General features: G+C 41.7%; 1 protein-coding gene across 2 annotated transcripts in view; it reads left to right on the top strand.

Moving 5' to 3' along the window:
• LOC149829956 (histone deacetylase 2-like) overlaps window positions 1-25,365 on the top strand; it is a 149,387-nt gene that overhangs the window by 19,146 nt on the left and 104,876 nt on the right. For both annotated transcript variants that reach the window (XR_016433606.1, XM_090015657.1), the window contains exons 4-10: window positions 1-63; window positions 4,211-4,279; window positions 4,348-4,514; window positions 4,651-4,715; window positions 4,803-4,849; window positions 4,950-4,994; window positions 5,528-5,578. Coding sequence is in view for 1 of the 2 variants with exons in the window: in XM_090015657.1 (XP_089871783.1) it covers window positions 1-63; window positions 4,211-4,279; window positions 4,348-4,514; window positions 4,651-4,715; window positions 4,803-4,849; window positions 4,950-4,994; window positions 5,528-5,578 (507 nt within the window). In the remaining variant the exon portion in view is untranslated. The remainder of the gene's footprint in view (window positions 64-4,210; window positions 4,280-4,347; window positions 4,515-4,650; window positions 4,716-4,802; window positions 4,850-4,949; window positions 4,995-5,527; window positions 5,579-25,365) is intronic.

Below are 25,365 nucleotides of genomic sequence, written 5' to 3'. Positions count from 1 at the left end.
GTGCACACAGCAGAATATCTTAGCAGCTTGAAGAGCAGTTTGAATGTGTCTCTTATAATTGAGGTACTCTTAAAAGTATCATGTTCTATTGAATAAGGCATGTGCAATTTTGAATCCATCATTTTCTCCCTTTCAATATGTCAATGATTGTGTGAAATTTAGAGCTAATTATTTTCTGGAGAAGTTACAAACTTGTTTAAGTACTTGACAAATCAACTGTAATATTTGCTATATACATTTCCAATAAATGAGAGTCAATATGTGTTAAAGTTTGTGTGCTACGATGAATCTTTATCTATCAAAGACAAGCAGCATTACGTTTGAATTAAATGAGCTTACATATTCATGGATATCCGCATATTGTGTTCGTTAGAGAAGTGAGGCTTTAGTTCACCTTATGAAAAGTGAGGTGACATAAATAGATCTTTGTGGATTGTAACTTCTATAGATACTTCTAGTGAATCATTGGTTTGACTTTCTACTGTAAGCCTACATCATTCCTCTCTACAAAAATTAAGAGCTGCCATTTTTCTTATACTAAAGTATTTTTATTTTGATCTACAACTATAATTGGTCATTAGTGGAGCTTGATTGTCAATCATTTGTGCCAAACTGTACTTGCTATGTCTAAGCCCGGTAACCACACTAGGAATTACAAGCCTCCACACTTTGTGGAGAATCAGAATGAGAGAAATCCCAACAACTATGAAAGAAGCGATAAAGAGGAGATCATGAATACAAAAGGTGGCAAAATCATATGCTATCAACCGGGACACATCAAGCCTTTTTGTCCCAAAAGAAAGAAAAAGATCACCGTGATGATAAGAGAGTTGGTTCGGTAGAAAGAAATGATGTAGACGACTCCAAATGCATTGGCTCACTGTCTTTAGCTCAATTAATGGAGGCGCTACAACCAATGTTCAAAGGTCAAGCTTCTTCCTTCTCGGGGGTGGCCTTATCCACAAGTGGTGACCCTGACAAGACTTCTTGGATCTTAGATTCCGGTGCCTCGTTTCATATGACTCCAAATGAGTCAATATTATCTGAATGTCATTCTAACCCAAATAATTCTTATGTTTTAACCGTCGACGGAACATCTTTAAAAATCAAAAGTTTTAGAGAAGCCTAAAAAAGTATTGAATGGATAAAAGCTATGGAGAATGAACTTAGAGCTCTCAGAAAAGCGAAGACTTGAGAATTTCAAGATCTTCCTAAGGGTAATAAAACCATAGGGTGTAGATGAGTGTTTAAGGTCAAAACCAAGAGCGATGGATCTCTAGAAAGATATAAAGCTTGTCTAGTAGCCAAAGAATATAGTCAAGAATACAAGATTGATTATGAAAAAACATTTGCCCCTGTTGCACAAATAGTTACTGTCAGATGCCTTATTACCATCGTTTCTATTAAAAAATGAAACATCTACCAAATGGATGTTAAAAATGCCTTTTTAAATGACAATTTTAATAAAGAAGTGTATATGGATGCTCCTCCAGGAATGAAGACTCCTAAAGGAAAAGTACTTCGTCTCCAGAAAACACTCTATAGACTAAAACACGCCCCCAAGGCTTGGTATGGCAAATTTAACTATGTAATGTTGAAAAATGGTTTCTCCTCATATTTTACTGACACTGCTTTATTTGTCCGAAAATCCAACGTAGGAATAATAATATTGCTTTTATATGTCGATGATATGCTAATAACTGAAAGCGATTCTAAAGGAATTAAGGGCATAAAATTTATTTTAAAAGATAAATTTGAAATGTCTGACTTAGGATTTCTGACCTACTTTTTGGGAATCTAAGTTAAATATTCACATAGAGGTTATTTTCTATCTCAAACTAAACTTGCTTATGAGATTCTTGACAGGTTAGGTATTACAGATGATAAAATTTGTGAAACTCCTGCTATAGTGGGAACCAAAATGAAAATTGTTGATGAAATTCTTCTTAAAGACCACACTCCCTACAGATAGCTTGTAGGCTCCTTGATGTATCTGAGTATTACTAGACCAGATATTTCACATGCAGTTCATACTGCCAGTCAATTTCAACATGCACCAACATCCGTTCATATGAGTGCAATTCTGCGGATCATCAGATACATAAAGGGATTGTTGAATAAGGGAGTATTTTTATCTTCTTCTGAATTAAATTTAATAGCTTATACTGACTCTGATTGGGGAAGTGATCCAAATAACTGTCACTCCACCACTGGATTTTGTGTGTTTTAAGAAACTCACTAATCTTATGGAGATGTAAGAAATAACGAAAGGTATCGTTATCCTCTACCTAAGTTGAATACCGAGCCATGACAACTACTACCATGGAAATTGTATGGATTCATCAACTACTAGAAGATATACGGATTAATGTAGAAGGGCCCACCAAGCTATGCTGTGATAACAAGAGTACAATTTATATTGACAAAAACCGCACATTTCATGAGCGAATCAAACACATCGAGATGGACTGCCACTATGTCCGAGAAGCATATCTGAAAGGAGTCATAGATCTTGCTCTGATACCATGTGAGAATTTGAGACATCTAAAGTCTTATCACAGGAGAAAAATAGAGGACACCAAGAAGAGAAGCTGTAGCAGAAACCCACGGTATTTCCCACACAGAAAATTGTGGTTAAGCCTTTCATTATATGTTTTGTCTTATACAAAGTTTAGGGTACTAAAATACCCTTTTACAATATAACTAATTTACAAGAGGACCATTAATGAGCACTGTAAAAAATATCTTTTGTGTGACCAATTTCCCATTTTTTTAATGTTTTCTTATAGTTCAAAAGAGCTTTCTCTTTTTTCTCCTTTAATAACTTCTTTAGTAGTTCCATCTTTCTCACTAATGGTCTTTGTGAGAATAGGTTGTGGTTCCATTGTGGAACCATCAACCTATTCTCACAAACCTTTTTCAATTAAAATTCTTTTGATGGTGGTAGCCCACAAATTATAGTTATTACTTATTCCCATCAAACTTAATTGGGACCACCATCACAACTTCCTTATCGGCCATAGAAGAAAAGAGAGAAAGCTAGATAAAAAAAAGATATAGAATATAGAAGAATAAAAGGTACTTGAATAGATGTAGGCTTAGCAAAGCTTCATGATCTTCAAAACAGCCAATAGAATATCCAATCTTCAAGTAAGGCTATAGGCACACTTCACGAGGCTCTATCCAATCATCACGATCCACCACTAGACTTTAGATATCACCAAAAATCAGCAATAGAGCAACCAGCTCTAATACCATGTAACGAAAGACCAAGAGTTGAGCAAATGGCACTTATGGACAAGCACAAATACAATGACCACTTGTGGGTCAATAAAGAGGACACAAATCAGTCACTTATGGGCACAACACATAAAAATATGGGATTTGTTATTGAGAAATGCATTGAGAATGCAATACATAAGAGAGGGGTTTCAAGCCCTTTATATACAAAAGAGAGGCCATATAGCCGTTGGGGAGATCCCAACGGCTCTCTAGCCTATTGACTTAAAAGCCCTTAGCCTAAGTCCTAAAATACATACTCAAAAATAAATAAAAATAAATACAAGAAAAAAGAAAATACATGTACAAAGACCACTATACCCTTACACAAGTAAAAGACTGAAATACCCCTATATATACATACATTAACAGCTGTCATGCATCAGAGTTACAATATTTGACTTTCTACATTATAGATGTCATTCATGCATCAGAATTCCTTGGTTAAGTTTGAAGTTTATTGTATAGTCCCAGCTTGATTATTATCTGATATATTTTTTTTCTGCTTGTTATAGAGCTTCTCATTTGTATAGGTTTTACGCATGTAAGGTGAAATTTTGCTCAAATTTTGTTACCATGACTACTTGGATTCTACGTATCCTGTGTAAGTGGATAATTTTGCTCAATGGTATTGATGTGGATGCTTGTTTTGTATGTTAGTTTTTCCTTCCCTACTTTTCTATTTTTTGGCCTTTATCTTTCATGCAACTTAGTACCATAATTAATTGTCAAATATGATATTGATATTCTTCCTTATTAGCATCCTAATCGATTCTCAACTTCTGCTACAGAATGTTTCAATACTAAATTTTCACTCAATTGACTTGGGTAGATTTATGAAAGTGTGTTCATTTTGTTAGTCTAATGACATCATGTCAAGTGAGACCCCATTGAAGACGTTAAGGATTTAATACTGCATTTGATGTATTAGATTCCACCTGTTGCTCTCCTTCCGAACTGTCTTGTTCAGCAGAAGGTCCTTCTCCCATTTCGCAAGCAGGTGAGATGCTTTGGCATCTATGCATTTTTTTGTAACTACATGGAAGTATTGAAGCAAAGCTATTACAGGTAGGAGGATCTGTGTTGGCAGGAAAGCTTGCAAAAGAACGAGGATGGGCCATTAATGTTGGTGGTGGATTTCACCACTGCTCATCAAAAAAAGGAGGTGGATTTTGCACTTATGGAGACATTTCACTTTGCATTCAATATGCATTTGAATGTCTTAGCATTACAAGGTGGGTAGCTTTGTTTATGTAGTTGTGCATCGATCTTGTAGATGTTTCACGAGTCTTATTTCTGATGAAGATTTTTGCAATCTTAATGTAATGTCTCACTATTTTAAATATTTTATTTTTCTTTGATCTTATCAAGGGTGATGATTATAGATCTTGATGCTCATCAGGGAAATGGTCATGAGATGGATTTTGCTAATGACAGTAATCTCTTGTGCCTTATGATGTGTTCATGCTGATATGAACAATTTTTCTCATTATTTGTCACGAATAATATGTTCTTTCTTACAGGGAGGATTTATATTCTTGATATGTACAATAGAAACATATACCCTCAAGTAAGTTGTACAAACCAATGTTTTTATTTTTCGTTTTCTAAAGAAGTTGGTCTTTTAAGCAAATGCCTCAATTATAAGCTTGCTAGCACTTCTATTTCAGGATTTTGAGGCAAGGGCATTTATTCATCAGAAGGTTGAATTGGTGGTAAGTCATGTTCTCTTAATAATATATGTTGAAGTCAAAGGGCCTCTATTTGAATTGCCTATAGAGTTTCCAGTTAAATTTGTCTACTTTAATCTGGGGGAATATGAACTAGTTCATTGCACGTATGCCCTTATGTCTCTTGCCTCGTACCTTTTCTATAATTCAGATGGTTCTTTAGTTGGTAACTTCCCTATAAACATCTTTGGGTTCTCTTGGATTTGATTACTTTCTAATTTATGGAGAAAGGTGAGACCCTATAATTTCATGAATTTCAGTATTAAAAATTGGTAGCTTTAAACTATTCATTGCGTTTTGATGATTTTATTATTCACCTACAGCAATAGATTATGAACTTTATTATTTTCTTAACATCCTTATGTGCCAGCTTTTCTTCACTTGTTATCAAGCATAAGTGTGGGGTCTGTGTTTGTATTTAAACCTTGCCTACACTGTTACTGCTCTAATGAGGAGATACTGGAGTATTTCTATGAATTTGATTAATTATAAACAAGGATTTTATCCAAAACCTGCAGAGTGGAACTTCAACGAAGCATTACATGGACTCTTTGGAGAATGCACTTCAGGTATTTCTTTCCTTTTCCTTCTACTAACTGATCCTCTTGGGAAATCAATTGCTTCTATTCTACCATGATAGATTTTCATCTTCATGTTGTTTCTTGTATAACTTGTTAGGAGCATATAAGTGGCATGATTGTTGTTTACTCAGCCATCAAACCTTATAGCATTAACTATGCCATTGTAAATATTGCACTATTTCATCTGTTAAGGATAATTGGCCAAAGTGTAGAACAGTAATTTTAGTCATTTATGGTGTTACAAAAAGCTATTACCGATTCATAATTTGTTTCAGGTTGGATGTAGGTATTCTAAAATCCAACTAATCGGACATGTCCTAATCAGAGTGGGTTTTTGGATTCTGACTCAAATATAAAAAAATCAATCCGCATTCTCAAAATGAAAACTGAATCAGAACCAAGATCCAGTTAAGTAGACGGTTTTGGGTCAGATCCATTTCTAGTTTATCAAAGAAACTTTCTACACATTTATCAAAAACTTACAAATAATAAATCTGAATCTAAAACTAGATAAAACCTAAAGTAGGCAAAGCTAAATCTAGTTAAACCTATTTTGACCTAGCCAGAAATAGGGGTCTTCACTTCATTCTTAGCCAACACCTTAGACTTCCAATTTTCCTTTCTTGGAGAGCCATCAAGGTCCTCTACACATTTTTTTGATGAACTCCAGAAATAGGGGAGGATGCCTCCCAGGGTGGGTCCCATCTGACTCATCTCTATTTCTATTTTTCTCACTTTTAGAGACTCCAGAAATAGACTCTCCCTTGACTTCCAAGCTTCATTTTTAGAGAGAGCCTTAAAAAGAGCTACACAACTTCCATAGAGCCTTGATTGAGGTTGGAGCGCCAAGGAGGTGGGTCCCACTGATCTCCCATCGGCTATTTCTGGAAGGTTCAATTGACAAACCTAACTTGCTATTTAAGATGATTCTAGACCGTGGGTGGTTACTCTGCCTATTTCAAAGGTTGCTCCTGCCTTATATCTCAAGCTCAACTCTAACTAGTGTGTTACTTTTGAATGTGCATAAAAGCCTCATCACATCGTGTTAAGAACCCAAACCCGACTCTAAATCCAATCAAACAAGAATGAATCTGACCTGATTGGTTAAATTCTGTCACCTGGTTACGGGTGTGGGTGTGGGTGCAGGTATGAGTTCGGAGGGTACGACACTGCAATTCCAAAAAAATGTAGGTACGCAGACACTGTAAAACCATCTGTAAAAAAAATTTGTTGGACCCGGGTCGGATCCAGATTTGGACCCGACCCGGATCCAAAAGGAGACAGGCGGTCGGACACCGCCTCACCGCCTCATCGCTCATTGCCTGCGTGTTTTAAAGATAAAACACGCAGGGGGAGGGACATTTGGCGAGCCCCTCCCCCACGCATCGACCACTGCCCTCCACTTGGCAGCGATCGCCTCTCCTCCTCTTGTTCGTCTGCCAACACACATCGGCGACCTTCCCTCCAACGACCTCCAGGTACACTCCCCTCGCCCTTATTCTCCTTTTCTTTTCGTCTCTCTCTCCCTCACTCTCCGTTTGCGCAGGGAGGTGCTGAGCCACCTCCCTGCCTCCTTCGATCGCAAGGGAGGGGCAAAGCCCACTCTTTGCTGCCTTAAATCGCAGGGGAGGGAAAAAACCCTCTCCCTGCGATGTGTTTTGCGAGGGACGGGCCCAACCCTCTCCCGATGCCTCTGTTTGCAGGGGAGGGGTCGAGCCCCTCCCTGCGTGCCATTTTTGGCGGGGGGCGGGGGGGGGGGGGGGAGGGGTCAAGCCCCCTCCCTGCGTCTCTTTTTGGCAGGGGAGGGGCCGAGTCCTTCCTGTGCTCCCTGTGGCCAAGGGAGGGGTCGAACCCCCTCCCTGCACCATCTTTAGCAGGGGTGGGTGTTAGATTTTCATCTGTACCTGCATTAAGAGAGAGAAAACAGAAGAGAGAGAGAGAGAGAGAGAGAGAGAGAGAGAGAGACGAGAAGAGGAATGCAAAAAATCGACTGCGGCTGTCATGATTTCACTTAAGAAATCGTGACCTAATGTTTGTATTAATATACTTATGTATACACAGTGGGTCGGGTTTGGTGTAATATCCGAACCCGGATACAAATATAAAACAAGCTTATACACTTACACAAGAATGAACTCGAGTCTGGGCAGGTGAATAGTGAATTCGGGTCTGGTACAAGATCCAGACCCGAAACACTATTCACCTTTTTCACCCCCCCTCAAGTTGATTATGGTTATGGACCATCCACAACTTGCCTTTAAGCGTCCAAAAACGATCCTTTGTTAACCCTTTCATAAATAGGTTCGCAACTTGTCTTTCAGTATTGACGAACTCGGGCTCAATCTCTTTTTCTTCGACTTTCTGTCTCACAAAGTGTTGGTCAATCTCAATGTGCTTAGCACGACTGTGATGTACTGGATTAAATGACATGTTTATAGCACTTTGATTGTCACATAGCAAGATAGTGTGGGAGATCTTTTCTCCTACTTCAGTCAGTAGATGTCTGATCCATGTGACTTCGGCAGTAGCAACAACCATAGATCTATACTCAGCCTCAGTACTTGATCTAGCGATAGCCTTTTGTTTTCTACCGCTCCAAGAGACTAAATTTCTTTCAATGAAGACGCAATATCCTGATGTAGATCTTCGTTCATCAGGATCTCCTGCCTAGTCTGCATCACAATATACAGTGGGTCTATGCTCATCTTTGCCATATGGCTGTGGTGAGTATGTCAGTCCATCCCCAATAGTCCCTTTCAGATATCTAAGGATCCTCTTGACAGCTTCCATATGTCCAGTACGTGGCACATGCATAAATTGAGACACTTGATTGACTGAATAAACAATATCAGGTCTAGTGAATGTGAGATCTTGTAACATTCCTATTATGCTTCGATACCTGGTGGGGTCATCACACAAATCTCCATCATGGACACTAAGTTTTTGATGAAGCACACTTGGAGTTCCCAGAGGTTGGCAGTCTTTCATGCCTGCCTTGCGGAGAACATCCACGGTGTACTTGTGCTGAGTGAGTGTCAAGCCATGAGTCTGATTATCAACTTCTACACCAAGAAAATAGTGTAGAGCTCAAAGATCTTTCATTTTGAACCTCTGACCTAGTAAGTCTTTTACTTCTTGGATGTGGACCGCAGAGTTTCCTGTGATAACAATATCATCGACATAAATTAATAACAGAGTGGTCATAGTCTAACTTCTGAAAATGAACAATGAGTGGTCCAGCATGGAACGTGAAAATCCATGTTTCTGAATCTCTAGTGAGAAGCTATCAAACCAAGACCTAGATGCTTGCTTCAGACCATAGATAGCTCTCTTTAACCTGCACACATGTGTTTTACAATTTTGTTCTTGATATCCAGGGGGTTGCTCCATATACACTTCCTCCTTCAAGTCCCCATGCAAGAAAGCATTCTTTACATCAAGCTGACTCAACTTCCACCCATGTTCAACAACCAGAGAGATAATAATCCGAATTGTTCCCATTCTTACAACCAGACTAAAAGTCTCATCATCGTCTTGCCCTGCTTCTTGAGTAAATCCTTTTGCCACGAGCCTTGCCTTGTATCGTTCAATGGTTCCATCTGGCTTGTACTTTATCTTGTAGACCCATTTACATCTGACAACATTTTTGTCAGGCGGTCTGAGAACAACTTCTCAAGTTTCACATTCATGCAAAGCTTGCATTTCATCATTCATGGCTTCTACCCACTTGGTAGAAGTGGCTGCCTGGTAGTACATAGTGGGCTCATCTTCCTTATTGAGAGCAGTTAAGAACAATTGAAGATCCAAGGAGAAGTTGTTATAGCTAACCCACCTGTCAATGGGATGTCGTATGCGGCTCAATTTTCTGACCTCAAGAGTGTGAGAAGGAGTCGGATTGCTGACTGAGACATGATCTGAATGGCTTGATGTTATCGGTCTCTGTCTAGAATAGATAATGCCTTTGTATCTGCCCGGTATTTTTTCTGAATTCTGTGGCCTCGACGTCTCAATGTTTTTAGACATCTCTTCTTCTTGCTACACGCAATCTGATGAACATGCTTCACTGGAGCTAGCAAAAAGTTCTGAACTCAACTAAGGATAGTAAACTTCAGTTGGTATATTCGTTGCATCAACTTTGTCATCAAAATTTTGTTCATCAAAGACAACATTTCTTGAGATTCTGATACGTTTGTTGGTGGGATCATAACACCTATATCCTTTGTAGTCATCTGCATATCCCACAAACCTACACTTGTGGGCCTTGTCTTGAAACTTGTTTCTCAGGGACCGATCAATATGCACATAGCAAACACATCCGAAAACACGCAGATCATGATAACTAGGATAAGCTCCAAAGAGGCAGTGATAAGGAGACTTATTTTCCAGAACGACCATCGGCAATCTATTTATCACATGTACGACAGAATGAAAAGCTTCTGTCCATAGGTTGATGGGAAGATTGCTGTCATGAAGCATACTCATGGCACTTTCAACGATATGTCTATGTTTTCGTTCAACAATCCCATTTTGTTGAGTAGTGTGAGGGCAGAACACCCTTCTTCCTATTCCGTTATTTCGAAGAAAAGAAATAAAATCACGGGATGAAAATTCCCCACCTCCATCACATTGGAAAAACTGAATAGACTCAGAAAATTGGTTTTTGACCAAAGAAAAAAAACTTTGAAACAAAGAGAAGACTTCTGACTTATTTTTTATGAAATATATCCAAGTGTATCGATAATAACTATCAACAAAGATTAGATAATATCTGCTTCCAGACCCAGAGACAATTGAGGCGGGTCCCCATACATCAGAACAAATAATCTCAAAAGGTTTTGAAGCTCTCTTATTAATGGAATGGAAAGGCAATACATGACTCTTGCATAAAAGACAACTGAAACATTTATGACTGCTCTCATCCCCATTAAGGCTTTCTTTTGGAATGAGATTATTAGAAACAAGTTTCTTAATAAAATGACTCTCACAATGTCCTAACCTACTATGCCATAAGAATGACTTATTATATTCAGAGATACTAAAAACACTAGCAGAAGAGGATGAAAACGACTCTGATGAAAGCTTCGAAATCAGGTGAGAAGAGCGAACATCATGACATGGAGCTTCTTCAAAGACATACATGTTGCCTCGTCTCTTTCCTTCAGCGAATGTTTCCCTCGTGCGTAGGTCCTTGACCTGCACAGAGAAGAGAGTGAATTCAACTGAAGCATTATTATCATCAATATGTTTGGAGACGAAGACAATATTTTTCTTAATGTCAGGAGCATGAAGAACGTCAGAAAGAGTAAGAGTGGAATGTGACATGAGAATGACACTCTTTCCAACATGTGAAACAAGATGGTGGGATCCATCTCCAGTGACAATCTTACTTTTTTCAAAATAAGGGATAGGATTAGAAATTTTACCTGCATCGCCTGTCACATGAGTCGCTGCCCCGGAATCGACAAACCAAGTGCCTTCATCACTCTGCTTCAACTTTCACTCTGACAAGGCAGATATCAGCAAATCTTTAATCTCTCTACTGTCTCTGGTATTTGTGAACTTTCTCTTGGTTTCTATCTGTGGACTCTTTCCTTTATTCTCTCGATTATGCCAACAATTTGCCTTGATGTGCCCCTTTTTGTTACAAAGAAAGCAAATAGGGATGAATCTTGTTCCCTGCGCATGAGTAAACATGTTTGGAGTGGGAAGTAAATCACGCCCTCCGTGTCCACTTCGCCCTTGTCCTTCTCGTCCCCGTCCTCTACCATAAATCACTTCTGTAACAAACACTTCTTGAGAATTTGGATGATTATGAGATTCTTCAGAGAATCCCTTCAGAGTCATTTCATACTGGATCAATTTGGCTCGTAGCTCATCAAAGGTAGGAAGAACAGGGAGGCACAATAGTGAAGTGACTATCATATTGTAGTCAGATCCCAATCCACTCAGGGTTTGTTGTACCATGTCATTGTCACTAACGGCACACCCTATAACTGCAAGCTGATCTGTGATGCCCTTTATCTTGTTCAAATATTCCATGATGGTCATGGAATCTTTTCTTAACAATTGAAATTCTCTTTTTAGAAAAACTACTCTTGCTTGAGAAACCTGCGAATACGTCTGAACCAGTCGTTCCCAGAGTTGTAGAGCTGTACAATTGTCAAGAATGACAAGAAGGATATCTTGAGACAGGGTTGATGTGATGTATGCAACAACTGGTTGGTCTTTTCTTTCCCAATTGAGAAATTCAACATTCTTGACATACACGATTGAACTCGCCCCTTTATCATCTTTTTCTTCTCTCGTAATAAATTCTGGTGGAACTGGAGTGGTTCCATCCAGGTGGCCTAAGAGACCTTGACTCCTTATGAAAGGAATAATTTGCCTCTTCCAGATCAAGAAATTTGAGGTATTCAATTTCTCAGAAACAAGCTGGTTGAGAAAACTTGAAGAAAGATTTGATTGAGAGTGATAGGGATCCATAGAGAATAAGAATCAATAGAAATGTTCAACCCTCGTCCAACACTTTTTTTTTTGCAACTGTCAGAGGATCACAGATTGTTAAATTCAGATAATGAAGGAACTTGAACTTTAGAAGAAGACTTACGCAAAAAAAAATCATACGTTAAGTATCCCTTCCCCCCCCCCCCCCTTTTTTTTGGCTGGTACAGTAAAGAATGATCAAGGATTATAATGCACAGCAAACAGAAGGAATCAAGAGAAACACTATAGCATCCGAATATACAAAGATAAACTTTGGAGAAGGTAGAATAAAATAGAATCAAATAATTAATAGGGATAAATTTAATGTCTCACGTGAATCAATTCACGAGTTTAATGGATGGGAAAAATTTGATGCTTCAAGTGAACCAGTTCACGTGAAATGCTGCTGTCAATCCACGATCTGATTCACGTGAATAGGGTTCACGTGAATCACAGATTCATAAAGGGAGTACACAGGAAGTTTCAGAAAGAGGGACAAACAGAAAAAGAGGAGACGAAGGAGAACAAAAAGAGAGAGAGAAGCGAAAACCTCAAATTCCTGATCTTTGTCACGAGCCAGAACCTTTTTTTTTGCCTCTAGATGGATCTACGCTCTGATACCATGTTAGATTTTCATCTGTACCTGCATTAAGAGAGAGAAAACAGAAAAGAGAGAGAGAGAGAGAGAGACGAGAAGAGGAATGAAAAAATCGACTGCGACTGTCATGATTTCACTTAAGAAATCGTGACCTAATGTTTGTATTAATATACTTAAGTATACACAATGGGTCGGGTCGGGTTTGGTGTAATATCCGAACCCGGATACAAATATAAAACAAACTTATACACTTACACAGGAATGAACTCGAGTCTGGGCAGGTGAATAGTGAATTCGGGTCTGGTACAGGATCCAGACACGAAACACTATTCACCTTTTTCTAGTGGCCCAACCTCCTCCCTGCTTCCTTTTACGGTAGGGGAGGGGGGTCGATTACCCTCCCTGCTCCCTGTTACGGCAGGGGAGGGGGTCGAACCCCTCCCTGCTGCTTGTTACGGCAGGGGAGGGCGTCGAGCCCCTCCTTGCTCCTAGTTACGGCAGGGGAGGGGGTCGAGCGCCTCCCTGCTCCCTTTGACGGCAGGGGAGGGTCGAGCCCCTCCCTGCTTCCCCTATTGGCCAGGGGAGGGGTCGAGCCCCCTCCCTGCGCCCTTTTTAATCTTTAGACAGGGGCATCGCCCCTACCTCCGCTGTTTTTCGATAGGCAAGGGACAAGGCCCCCTGCCTCCCTCTTCTCTAGCCTCAGGCAGGGGCTTCGCCCCCTACCTGTTTGCGTATTCATCAGGCAGGGGCCAAGCGACTGCCTCTTTGCATGTTTGTCAAGCAGGGGCGAAGCCCCCTGCCTCCCCTTCGATGTTGACAGGCAGGGGCTTTGCCCCAGCCTCTCTTCTACTTTGTCAGGCAGGGCCGTAGCCCTGCCTGCCCTCGCATTCTGAGGGCAGGGGTGCAACCCCCTGCCTCCTCGTAGTTTACTGACAGCAGGGGCTCGCAGCCCCTGCCCCTGCTTCTCGCGCTTATAGCAGGTTCGCAGGGGCACGATGCCCCTGCCTTTGCTTCCTTCACGTCAGGACAACGATAGTGCCCCTGACCTTCTACTTTTGGTATTAGCTTGCTAAGATCGTCGCTTTTGCAGCTCGTACGACGGATCCCGCTCGCGCTCCGCGGCCCAAGCCGTCAATCGCCTATACCCGCAGACGCCAACAAGCTTGCAATTCCCCAAGGTAGGGGAAGATTGTACGGAGGACTTGGACAATTGAATTGAGTTCAATAAACTAAAAAGGACAATTAAATAAATATATATGCATATAGATTTATACGAATGCACATTTAACTTAAGGACGCGGTTTCGCGGTCCTTGTCCTTTACTTTCTGTCAGGTCTTTACTTTGCCATCGTGCTTTGCGCCCAGGCTCTCACTTTTGCAAATGTTTCATTACTGCCTTGCCATTGCAGATGACGCTCATGTTTTCGCTCATTGCACGTGCTATAAAGGCATCCTCGTGGAGGATGCAAGGGGCATTTACCGCTCTCTCTCTTGCGACAAGAATTGAGTCGGGAGCTTAACGATACATCATCGTCTAAGGAAAGGGATCCCTAGCAGGGATCCTGACTTTTCGAGTGAGCAGTCCTGCAAAGTAGACTTGAGATTTTAGGGAGCTCCACAAAATCATCAAAGACTGCCCAAATCGAAGTATTTGGAAGAATGTGTTTTGGCTGGTTCTGTTCGCCTATTCGATATATCTCGGGTAACCCCGAATTGGGGCTCGAGCGAACTTCTTAGCTGTAGTTCTATTGAGAAACCCGTATCCCGTCTATCGAGGTTGGTATCGAGTCATGCGAGGCATATAGATACCCCGATAACGGATGAGATTCTAGAAAATCGCATGCCAAATGTTGGCACAAGCTATTGGTTGTTTCAAAAGATAAGTAATGTCAAAAGTAAAGTTTGAGAAACATTACATCTTTGTCAAACACTTTTGTTGAGGATCCTATTGAGGAACTATACCCCTTTTATCCTAGAGTACTTGTAGTCATGCACTACATGCTAGTACTGCGATGATAGGATGAGACGGTCGTGCGACCTCGAACTGTGCTAAATGCACAATGCTGTAATCACATAAAATTGTGACTATTCACCTTCACAAGCAAGATGCTCGAGTGGTTTAAAGATCACAGCATTAGAATGGGTCGTTAGTTAATTAACACCTAACACACCCATTCGCTTCTTATAGTCTGTCAAGGGAGAGGACAGAGCAGTACAAACTCCAATGGACAGGTTGTTAACAACCACCCCACGGGCAAAGATCCGACCTTCCCAGTCATTGGAGTTAGGGGAAGGGACTACCAGACATTATCCTAGGTGGTAGATCCCATGGACTTCTGCAGAAGTTGGATGCATCCGTTGCCAAGTACCTGCATTTGGGGAATCCTCTCTTGGCTAAAGCCGTCCCCTTAAGAGCAGGTTCAACTAGTTATTCGGGTTATTGAAAATACATAGAATAATAGACACTCGAACTAGTCTCAGTTGTTTTTACGTTTTGTCTGCGCGTACTCGCAGACCAGTATTATCGAAACATAAAGTCTGTTCACACTGGTTGATGGGTCATAAAACTTTCGTGTGTTTTGGATACGTATTTTTTGTCAAGTAAAAGCTTATCGATGAAATTACGTATGACTTTGGTGTCTCCGAGCTTCTTATGATTATGATGCTTATGCAGGTAAATGACACGTCACGACTATATAGTTGTATTGCAGAAGATTGCATAATGATTGTTTGTGTGAATATATCATACCTGTATAACATGATTGATAAGTATCATGAATATTTGATTAAAATGTCTTGAAGATATGTGCGTGAGTTACATGCTAGAAAGGTCGAATGCGATGTGCTTTGAGATAAGAATCGTGAATGCATATGATGATGCAATGATCTGAATATTTGCGCATATAACTTGAATCCTATGTAAATTTATTGAACTACATAGGAGTTACATATGTTGATGTTTAGTTGATTCATATTATGCAATCTGCGTCTTCTCATGTGTATAGAACTCATTTTTTGTTTATGCATGCTTTTAGGTCCTATTTGAGAAATGCAATGTTCCTTGTGGCAATGATACAATGCATAGTATAATATGCTTCTGTGTAATGTCATTGAAATGTCACATGATAAGAAATGTTGAAAGCATGCGATAAATGTTCATAGTTCATGGAACCTTGTTGGAATAACGTGTGATCTTGTGTTTTGTTTTACCATGTGAAGTAATACGATGCATATTACTGGTATATATGCATGTGCCCATATTGGTGGCTACTGACCCCAAGAGCGGTCAATTGTTCAGAGCAGTCGATTGTATTGATGCATGTATGCATGTATCACTGTGTATGATATCTGTTGACTACCTGATCTCCAAAGGATTATCTGCGAGGGTATGTATGATCAAGATCTGGTAATCGGCTAGAGTGGTAGATTCTCTGTGAGGATGTACACTGTCCACGAGTGGGTAGCCGCAAAGACAGTGAACTCCTGTGAGGAAGTATATGGTCCAAGACCAGGTATACCATCTATGGCGGTAATTCCTTGTGAGGTTGTACATTTCCCAGACCAGGTGATCCGACGTTGATCTTGGTAATTATAATAGTGGCTATTGACCCTGAGAGCGGTCATTTGTGTTGATGCGTGTATCACAATAATTTTCATTGAATATGACATTTGTTGAAGACCGAGTTCCCAAAGGATTCTTTATGAGGTTATGTATGTCCAAAATCTGGCGATCCGACTAGAGCGGTAGAATCTCTATGAGGATGTACATTGTCCAAGAGCGGGTAGCCGTAAAGACGGTGAACTCTTATGAGGAAGTGTATTGTCCAAGACCAGGTATACCATCTAGGGTAGTAATTCCTTATGAGGTTGTACATTTCTCGAACCAAGCGATCTGACGTGGATCTTGTGAATTTTGATTACCATAAAAAGTTATGGTGAGCTGTGTTGATCTTCTGAGATTGATTGAAATAACCACTTATGAATCTATAGATTTGACTTTTTGTTTAAGCATGATTATATGCTGAATTCAGATGTGAGAATCAGATCTTTATTAATTTTAGATCATGTTTTGGACCTCTATGGAAGGGTGGGTTTTTCTGAGAAGTATGACGCCTTAAGCGAGTCATAACAGGTGATAGTTGTGAGATGAGAATAAATTAGGTTGTTCAGGACAAAGAGTTTGTTAGATATAGTGAGAGCGACAAGCGTTGTCCTGATAATGATTAAATGTAGAGACCCTGTTCAAGGAACAAAAACAAGCTTATTGCGTAGTAGTTCACAACTTACGATCAAATAAATCATAATGATTAATTGTAACACCCCAAAATTTCAAACTTGCAAACCTTTCAGAAAACAGGCTAGAGACTAGAAAAAATCTCTATCCTTTCAGAGTTTGTTTATGAAATCAGCGGAAGAGTATTCTTTTGTTGAATTTAGAAAGACAAGCTGGCAACTTTGGGCACGTTAGCTAAAAGAACCAAAAAGTACAAAATTCGGATATCCAAAGAAAAACCCGTGAGAAAACCCAAAAACGTCCAGGACACTAGCTAATAGCAGGAAAAATGAAGTCTTGAAGCCATCTTGCCATCTTGCCATCGCCAGTGGTGTACTAATCATCTCCTGTACCCATAGAATGAGTTAGTTTCGCGAAAAACTAGTAGGTGCACAAGAGAGACTACAAAAAACTGAATTAAGAGCATTTAATTCAGCATGCTAAGCAGTTTAAAGCAGATCAACAGTTAAACGGGTAAGCCGTATCAAAACAAGTAAGCAGTGCAACTGTCAAACACAACATGACGACTCATTTGATCGTAAGCTATGAACTATCACACAACTAGCTTGTTCTCGTTCCTTGAACAGGTTCTCTACATTTAATCATTATCAGGACAACGCTTGTCGCTCTCATTATATCTAACAAACTCTTTGTCCTGAACAACCTTAATTTATTCTCATCTCTCAAGGCCTTACACGACCAACTGTCACATGTTATGACTCACTTAAGGCATCATAATTTCTCAGAAAAACCTACCCTTCTATAGAAGGTCCAAAACATGATCATGATCTAAAATCAAATAAAGATCTGATTCTCACATCTGAGTCCTGCATGATATCATCCTATAACAAAACACCAAATCTATAAATTCATAATTGACTATTAATATCAATCTCAGAAGATCATCACAGCTCACCATAACTTTTTATGGTAATCAAAATTCACAAGATCCACGTCGGATCGCTTGGTCCGAGAAATGTACAACCTCATAAGGAATTACCGCCCTAGATGGTATACTTGTCTTGGACAATACACTTCCTCACAAGAGTTCACCGTCTTTACGGCTACTCGCTCTTGGACAATGTACATCCTCATAGAGATTCTACCGCTCTAATCGGATCGCCAGATCTTGGACATACATACCCTCACAAAGAATCCTTTGGGAACTCGGTCTTCAACAAATGCCATATTTAATGAAAATTATTGTGATACACGCATCAACACAAATGACAGCTCTCAGGGTCAATAGCCACTATTATAATTAACAAGATCGACGTCGGATCACCTGGTCTGAAAAATGTACAACCTCACAAGGAATTACCGCCCTAGATGGTATACCTGGTCTTGGACCATATACTTCTTCACAGGAGTTCACCGTCTTTGCGGCTACCCACTCGTGGACAGTGTACATCCTCACAGAGAATCTACCACTCTAGCCGATTACCAGATCTTGATCATACATACCCTCGCAGATAATCCTTTGGAGATCAGGTCCTTAACAGATATCATACACAGTGATACATGCATCAATACAATCAACTGCTCCGAACAATTGACCGCTCTTGGGGTCAGTAGCCACCAATATGGGCACATGCATATATACCAGCAATATGCATTGTATCACTTCATATGGTAAAACAAAACACAAGATCACACGTTATTTCTGTAACGCCCCAAATTTCAAACTTACGAACCTTTTCAGAAAAACAGGCAAGAGACTAAAAATATCTCTTTCCTTCAAAGTTTGTCTATGAAATCAGCGGAAGATTTTTTTTTTGAAGAATCATAAGGCAAACTGACAACTTTGGGCACGTTAGCTAAAAAAACCAAAACTCGCAAGATTCAGATATCCCAAGGAAAATCCGATACAAACCCATAGCGTGCAGGACGCGAGCTAATAGCAGGAAGAAGAAGTCTTTAAGCCATCTTGCAATCGCGCCATCGCCCGTAGAGTACCTAATCATCACCTGTACCCATAGAATGGGTTAGTTTCGCGAAAAACTAGTAGGTGCACAACATAGACTACAAGAAACTGAATTAAGTACATTTAATTTAGTATGTTACGCAGTTAAACAGGTAAACAATGCAAGCAGGTGAATGGTGAAAACACGTAAGTAGTACAAACGAATAAGTAGTGCGAGCGAATAAGTAGTGCGAGCGAGTAAGTAGTGCAAACAGTAAGTAGTTCAAAGCAAGTAAGTAGTGCAACTGCGTAAGTAGTGCAAACAGTAAGCAGTTCAAAGCAAGTAAGCAGTGCAACTGCGTAAGTAGTGCAAACAATAAGCATTTCAAAGCAAGTAAGCAGTGCAACTGCGTAAGTAGTGCAAACAGTAAGCAGTTCAAAGCAAGTAAGCAGTGCAAACAGTAAGCAGTTCAAAGCAAGTAAGCAGTGCAACTGACAAACGCAACATACGATTCAATTGATCGTAGGCTGTGGACCACCACGCAACTAGCTTGTTCTCGTTCCTAGAACAAGATCTCTGCATCTAATCACCATCAGGACATCGTTTGTCGCTCACTACCTCTAACAAACGCTTTGTCCTGAACAACCTTAATCTATTCTCATCTCTCAAAGTCTTACACGGCTAACTGTCACCGGTTATGATGCACTAAGGGGTCATACTTCCTCAGAAAAGCCCACCCTTTCGTAGAAGGTCCAAAACATGATCACTAACTCAAATCGCTAACGATCTGATCCCCATATCTGAGTCCTGCATGTAATCATGCTAAAACAGAAAGCCGACCTTTGGGAAGCCGGTCCCCAACAAATGCCATATCCAATGAAAATGATTGCGATACACTTATCAACACAAATGACCGTTCTCAGGGTCGATAGTCACTAATACAAACAACAAGATCAACGCCGGATCATCTGGTCTAGGAAATGTATAACCTAAAAGGAATTCCGCCCTAGATGGTATACTTGGTCTTGGACCATACACTTCCTCACAGGAGTTCACCGCCTTTGCGGCTACCCGTTCGTGGACAGTGTACATCCTCACAGAGAATCTACCACTCTAGCCGGGTACCTGGTCTTGATCATACACGCCCTCGCAAATAATCCTTTGGAGATCAGGTGCTCGACAGACACCCCACTCAGCGATACATGCATCATTAATTGACTGCTCTGGACCATTGACCGCCTCGGGGTCAGTAGCCACAACATGGGCACAAGCATGTATATCAGCGTTATGCATCGTATCACTTCACATAGAAGCATATAATCCTATGCATCGTGTTATTGCCACGAGGAACATTACAATCCTCAAATAGGACCTCAAAGCATGCGTAAGCGACAAATGAGAACACGCAGATATGGCAATCCAGTTGATTCTATAGGCGAAGAGTAACTAACTCTACCCGTCAGCCAAACAAAACAACTGAATAAGACGAGCACTCATAACAATGCTCGTAAAACATACAATTACCATAAAATGGCTCAGTCCATCAACAAGTAATTAAATTAATCGTAAGGCATAAACCATTGCATCACAAGCCATTCATAAGGAATCATACGGCAACAGTTATATCATAATATGTAAGCAGCTTATAAGACAAGCAGCCACATCAATCCTAGTTGCCACCAGTTCGTAGCGTACGAGCTGTATGCAATCACATCAATCATAAGAGATGCATGACAACAAGTGCTACGCTACAATAAGCACCAAACAGTTCAACAAAAGGATAAAGCAAGTCACATGCTAATATGTAGCAACTGGCATAATGCTATTATTATAAGCATTTAACTAGTATGAGAACCTCCTTATTACTCCGCAAAGAACTGCGTAAGCAGTTTAACCAACTAGAGTAACGCCTTGAGAGGTGTGCACAGCTCAACGAGAAACATACTGAACTACCGAGCAAGCAAGCGATTCAGTAGTGCAAGCGAATCAATAGTGCAAGCGAATCTGTGGTGCAAGCGAATCTCACGACCGAACGACTAGTGTGAACAAACCTTATGTTTCGATAATTACTAGCCTGCGGGTAAGCGCAGGCAAAACGTAGAAACAACTGAGACTAGTTCGGGCGTCTGTTATTCTATGTATTTTCAATAACCCGAATAGCTAGTTGAGTTCGCTTCAAAGGGACGACTTTAGCCGAGAGAGGATTCTCCAAAGGAGGCAGTGCCATGGACGCATCCAACTTCTGCAGAAGTGTTGAGCTAACTAATATAGCCCCTTTTCCCTAACTCCAATGACTGGGGAGGCCAGATCAAATGCCCGTGGGGTGGTTGTTAACAACCTGTCCATTAGAGTTTATACCGCTCTGTCCTCTCCCTTGACACACATAGAAGCGAATATGTACGTTAGGGGTTGCTTAACTAACGACCCATTCTATGCTGTGGTCTTTAAACCACTCGAGCATTTTGCCTGTGGAGGCGAATGTGAGGCCATTTATATGATTACCGCATTTTGCATTTAGCGCTGTTCGAGGTCGCACGACCGTCTCATCCGATCATCGCAGTACTAAACGTGTCGTACACGAAAACAAGTACTCTAGGATGAAGGCGGTATAACTCCTCAATAGAAGCCTCAACAGGAGTGTTTCACAACGATGTAAAGTTTATCAACTTTACTTTATCTTTTGAAACAACAGTACCTTGTGCCAACATTATGCATGTGATTATCTCGTATCACATCCGCTATCGGGGTATCTACATGTCTCGCATGACTCGATACCGGCCTCGATAGACGGGATACAGGTTTCTCAACAGAACACCCCCTAAGAAGTTCGCTCGAACCCCCAATTCGGGATCACCCGAGATATGCCAAAACGCCGAGAAGAACCAGACAGTCACATCCTTCCAAATGCTTCAAGTTGGAGCAGTCTTTGATGCTTTTGCGCAACTGCCTAAAATATCAAGTCGACTCTGCAGGATTGCGCACACGAAGAGCCAGAATCCTTGCGAGGTATCCCTCTCCTTAGACGAGGATGTGTCGCTCGCTCCCGACTGAACTCTTGTCGCAAGAGGGAGAGTGGTAAATGCCCCTTGCATCCTCCACGAGGATGCATTTAAGGCATACGCAAAGAGCAAGAACCTGCACGTCATCTGCAATAGCAAGGCAATACCAACACATGCAAAAGCAAGAGCCTAGGTGCAAAGCGCGACGACAAAGTAAAGGCGGTAAACAGAAGTGCAACGCAAACCCTCGACACAACGCGCAACGGCAAGTAAAGACTGTAAACAGGAGTACAACACCAAACCTTTGCGCGATGCGTAACGGCAAAGTAAAGACCGTAAGCCGGAGTGCAACGCAGAACCTTTGCGCGATGCGCAACGACAAAATAAAGGACAAGGATCGCGAAACCACGTCCTTGAGTTAAATGCGTACTCATAAAAAAAAAATATATATATATATTTATTTAATGGTCCCTTTTTAGTTAATTGAACTTAATTCAATTGTCCAAGTCTTCCGTGCAATCTTACCCTACCTTTGAGAGTTGCAAGCTTGCTGGCGTCTGCGACTGTAAGCGATGGACGGCTCGGGTCGCGGAGCGCGAGCAGGATCCGTCGCACGAGCTGCAAAAGTGACAATCTTAGCAAGCTAATACCAAAAATAGAAGGTCAGGGACACTGCCGCCGTCCTGACGTAAGGGAAGTAGAGGCAGGGGCATCGTGCACATGCGCACCTGCTATAAGCACAAGAAGCAGGGGCAAGGGCTGCGAGCCCCTGCTGACTTGCTGTTAGCGGACTCCGAGGAGATAGGGGGTTGCATCATTGCCCTCATAAACGAGCGCAGGCAGGGTTGCGCCCCTGCCTGACAAAGCAGAAGAAAGGCAGGGTCAAACCCCTGCCTGTCAACCACGAACGAAGGCCTGCCTGATGCCAGGGAAAAGCGAGGCGAGGGGGCTTGCCCCGGCCTACCGAAAAACAACGAAGATGCACAGGGAGGGCTTGGCCCCCTCCCCTGCCGTAACAAGGAGCAGGGAGGGGCTCAACCCCCTCCCCCGTCAAAACAACGAGCAGGGAGGGGGATCAACCCCTCCCCTGCCAACACAAAGAGCAGGGAGGGGGCTCAGCCCCTCCCCTGTCATAACACGAAGCAGGGAGGGGGCTGAGCCCGTCCCCTGCCATAATAGGGAGCAAGGAGCAAGGAGGAGGGGCTCGACCCCTCCCCTGCCGTAACAGAAGCAGGGAGGGGTCGTGCCCCTCCCCTGCCGAACAGAGGGAACAGAGAGGAGGGGGGCGAGCCCCTCCTCTGCGGTAACAGGAGGCAGGGAGGAGGGCTCGGCCCCTCCCTTGCCTTAACAGAGGAAACAGAGAGCAGGGGAGGCGAGCCCCTCCTCTGCTGTAACAGGAGGTAGGGAGGAGGGCTCGACCCCTCCCCTGCCGATATAGGGAGCAGGGAGGGGCTCGACCCCTCCCCTGCTAAGAGTGGGCAAAGGGAGGGGGTTTGACCCCTCCCGTGACCCTGCGGGGAGTAAGGAGTAGGGAGGGGGGCTCGACCCCTCCCCTCCTAAAAGTGGCACAGGGAGGGGGGCTCGACCCTTCCCTTACCAAACACAACACAGGGAGGGGCTCAACCCCTCCCTCGCTGAAAAGAGTTGTAGGGAGGGGGCTTTGCCCCTCCCCTGTGATTTAGGGCAGCAGGGAGGCGGCTCGAACCCCTCCCTGCGCAACGGAAAGATGAGGGAGAAAGGGCGTACCTGGGGAGGCTGCCGGAGAGGAGCTCACCGGAGGAAGGGGTCCTCGATGGGTTGGCTCGGCAACGCAGAGGTCGACAAGGGGGGGGTCACAGGTGGCGGCGTCGGAGGCATCGCCGACGAGAGAGAGAGAGAGAGAGAGAGAGAGAGAGAGAGAGAGAGAGAGAGAGAGAGAGAGAGAGGGGTTTCGTATTTGAACCCCCCCCTTTCTCGCTGTCTTTAGAAAGTGCGAGGGCGGTGCCCCCATTTGGGTCAGGGTCGGGTTCGGGTCCGACCCGAATCCAAACTTAATTTTTTTTCTAGTTTATTACAATTCCAACAAGGTTCCATGAACTATAAACATTTATCGGTAATACCCAGCTAATCCAAGAAAACTTCGAATGTCGCGTACGTTTCTCGGTTGTTGCCAGTTCAACACAGCCTCAACCTTTGCAGGATCTACGGACACTCCTTCCCTCGAAATGACGTGTCCCAAAAACATTACCTCTTCGAGCCAAAACTCACACTTGGAATATTTGACGAACAAGCGCTCCCTTCGCAGGGTCTCTAAGACAATGCTCAAATGTTCTCGATGCTGCTCCCAACTTTTCGAGTATACCAGGATGTCGTCAATGAATATGATCACAAAAGTGTCCAAGAAAGGCCTGAACACTTTGTTCATAAATCCATAAAATCCGCGGGGGCATTCGTGAGTCCAAAAGGCATAACCGTGAACTCATAATGCCCATATCTAGTTCGAAAGTCTATCTTCGAAATATCACTCTCCTTGATTAAGAGCTGATGATATCCGGATCTAAGATCGATCTTTGAGAAGACCCTGGCTTTCTGCGGTTGATCGAAAAGGTCCTCAATACGTGGTAACATATATTTATTCTTGATCGTGGCTTGGTTGAGCATCCGATAATCGATGCATAACCTCAAAGACCCATCCTTCTTAACGAATAAGACAGGGGCTCCCCAATGTGACACACTAGGGCGAATGAACCCATGAACTAAAAGCTCCTGAAGTTGCTTATTGAGTTTCTTGTGTAACTTTCCGAAATCTTAACCCAAATTCTGAGATTTTTTTTATAACAACGGAAACAAAAAATACTATAAGGTTAAGTATTCCGAAACATTACAATGGGGAGCAAGACAAAAACATTTATTTCATTTCATTATCAATGAATAATAATATCAGAGTTTCTCAAACTATCCTTGGAGCAATAAATCCAAAATCTCGATCCGATGACTCATCCCGCAGCCGCTCATAAACTCTACTCTTCACTTGAAAGATGATAAATTGATAGGAATTAGACTACAACTGTCTAAGTAGGAATTACTGTAATTCTTCTTGCAGCTATATCATGTCTCAAGTATGTGATGTGGGTGCCATGTGTGATTTCCAGTATACACAAAAATAAGTAAAGATTTCACTACAACAGTCAACAATTTATCAGAAGCTAATTAGCTGGTAACATCAATAGCAGCATTTAAATATCTCATAACCATAGATACAAATTCATGCAATAATTCAGAGGAATGCAATTATGACAATTACATAATTCAAGTAAGCATTCATGCAACGTGAAACAGTTATTAAGCATGCATAACATACATCGATAACATGAATCATAATGTAAGTAGTATATTTAACATGCATTAGAACTTAAACCACATGCATTCACCAACATGCAACAATTAAAGGAATAGATAAAAGATGCATGTCGTAATGCATAACAAGAATATGCATGATTTATATGCAATGCATGAACACTTTATTATCTTTCCTTAAG

Source organism: Nuphar pumila, chromosome 8 (assembly GCF_984573655.1).
Source record: "Nuphar pumila chromosome 8, dmNupPumi1.hap1.1, whole genome shotgun sequence".
Taxonomy (NCBI): Eukaryota; Viridiplantae; Streptophyta; class Magnoliopsida; order Nymphaeales; family Nymphaeaceae; genus Nuphar; species Nuphar pumila.
The sequence above is the reverse complement of the archived record's forward strand: the minus strand, read 5'-3'. Positions and strand labels throughout refer to the sequence as shown.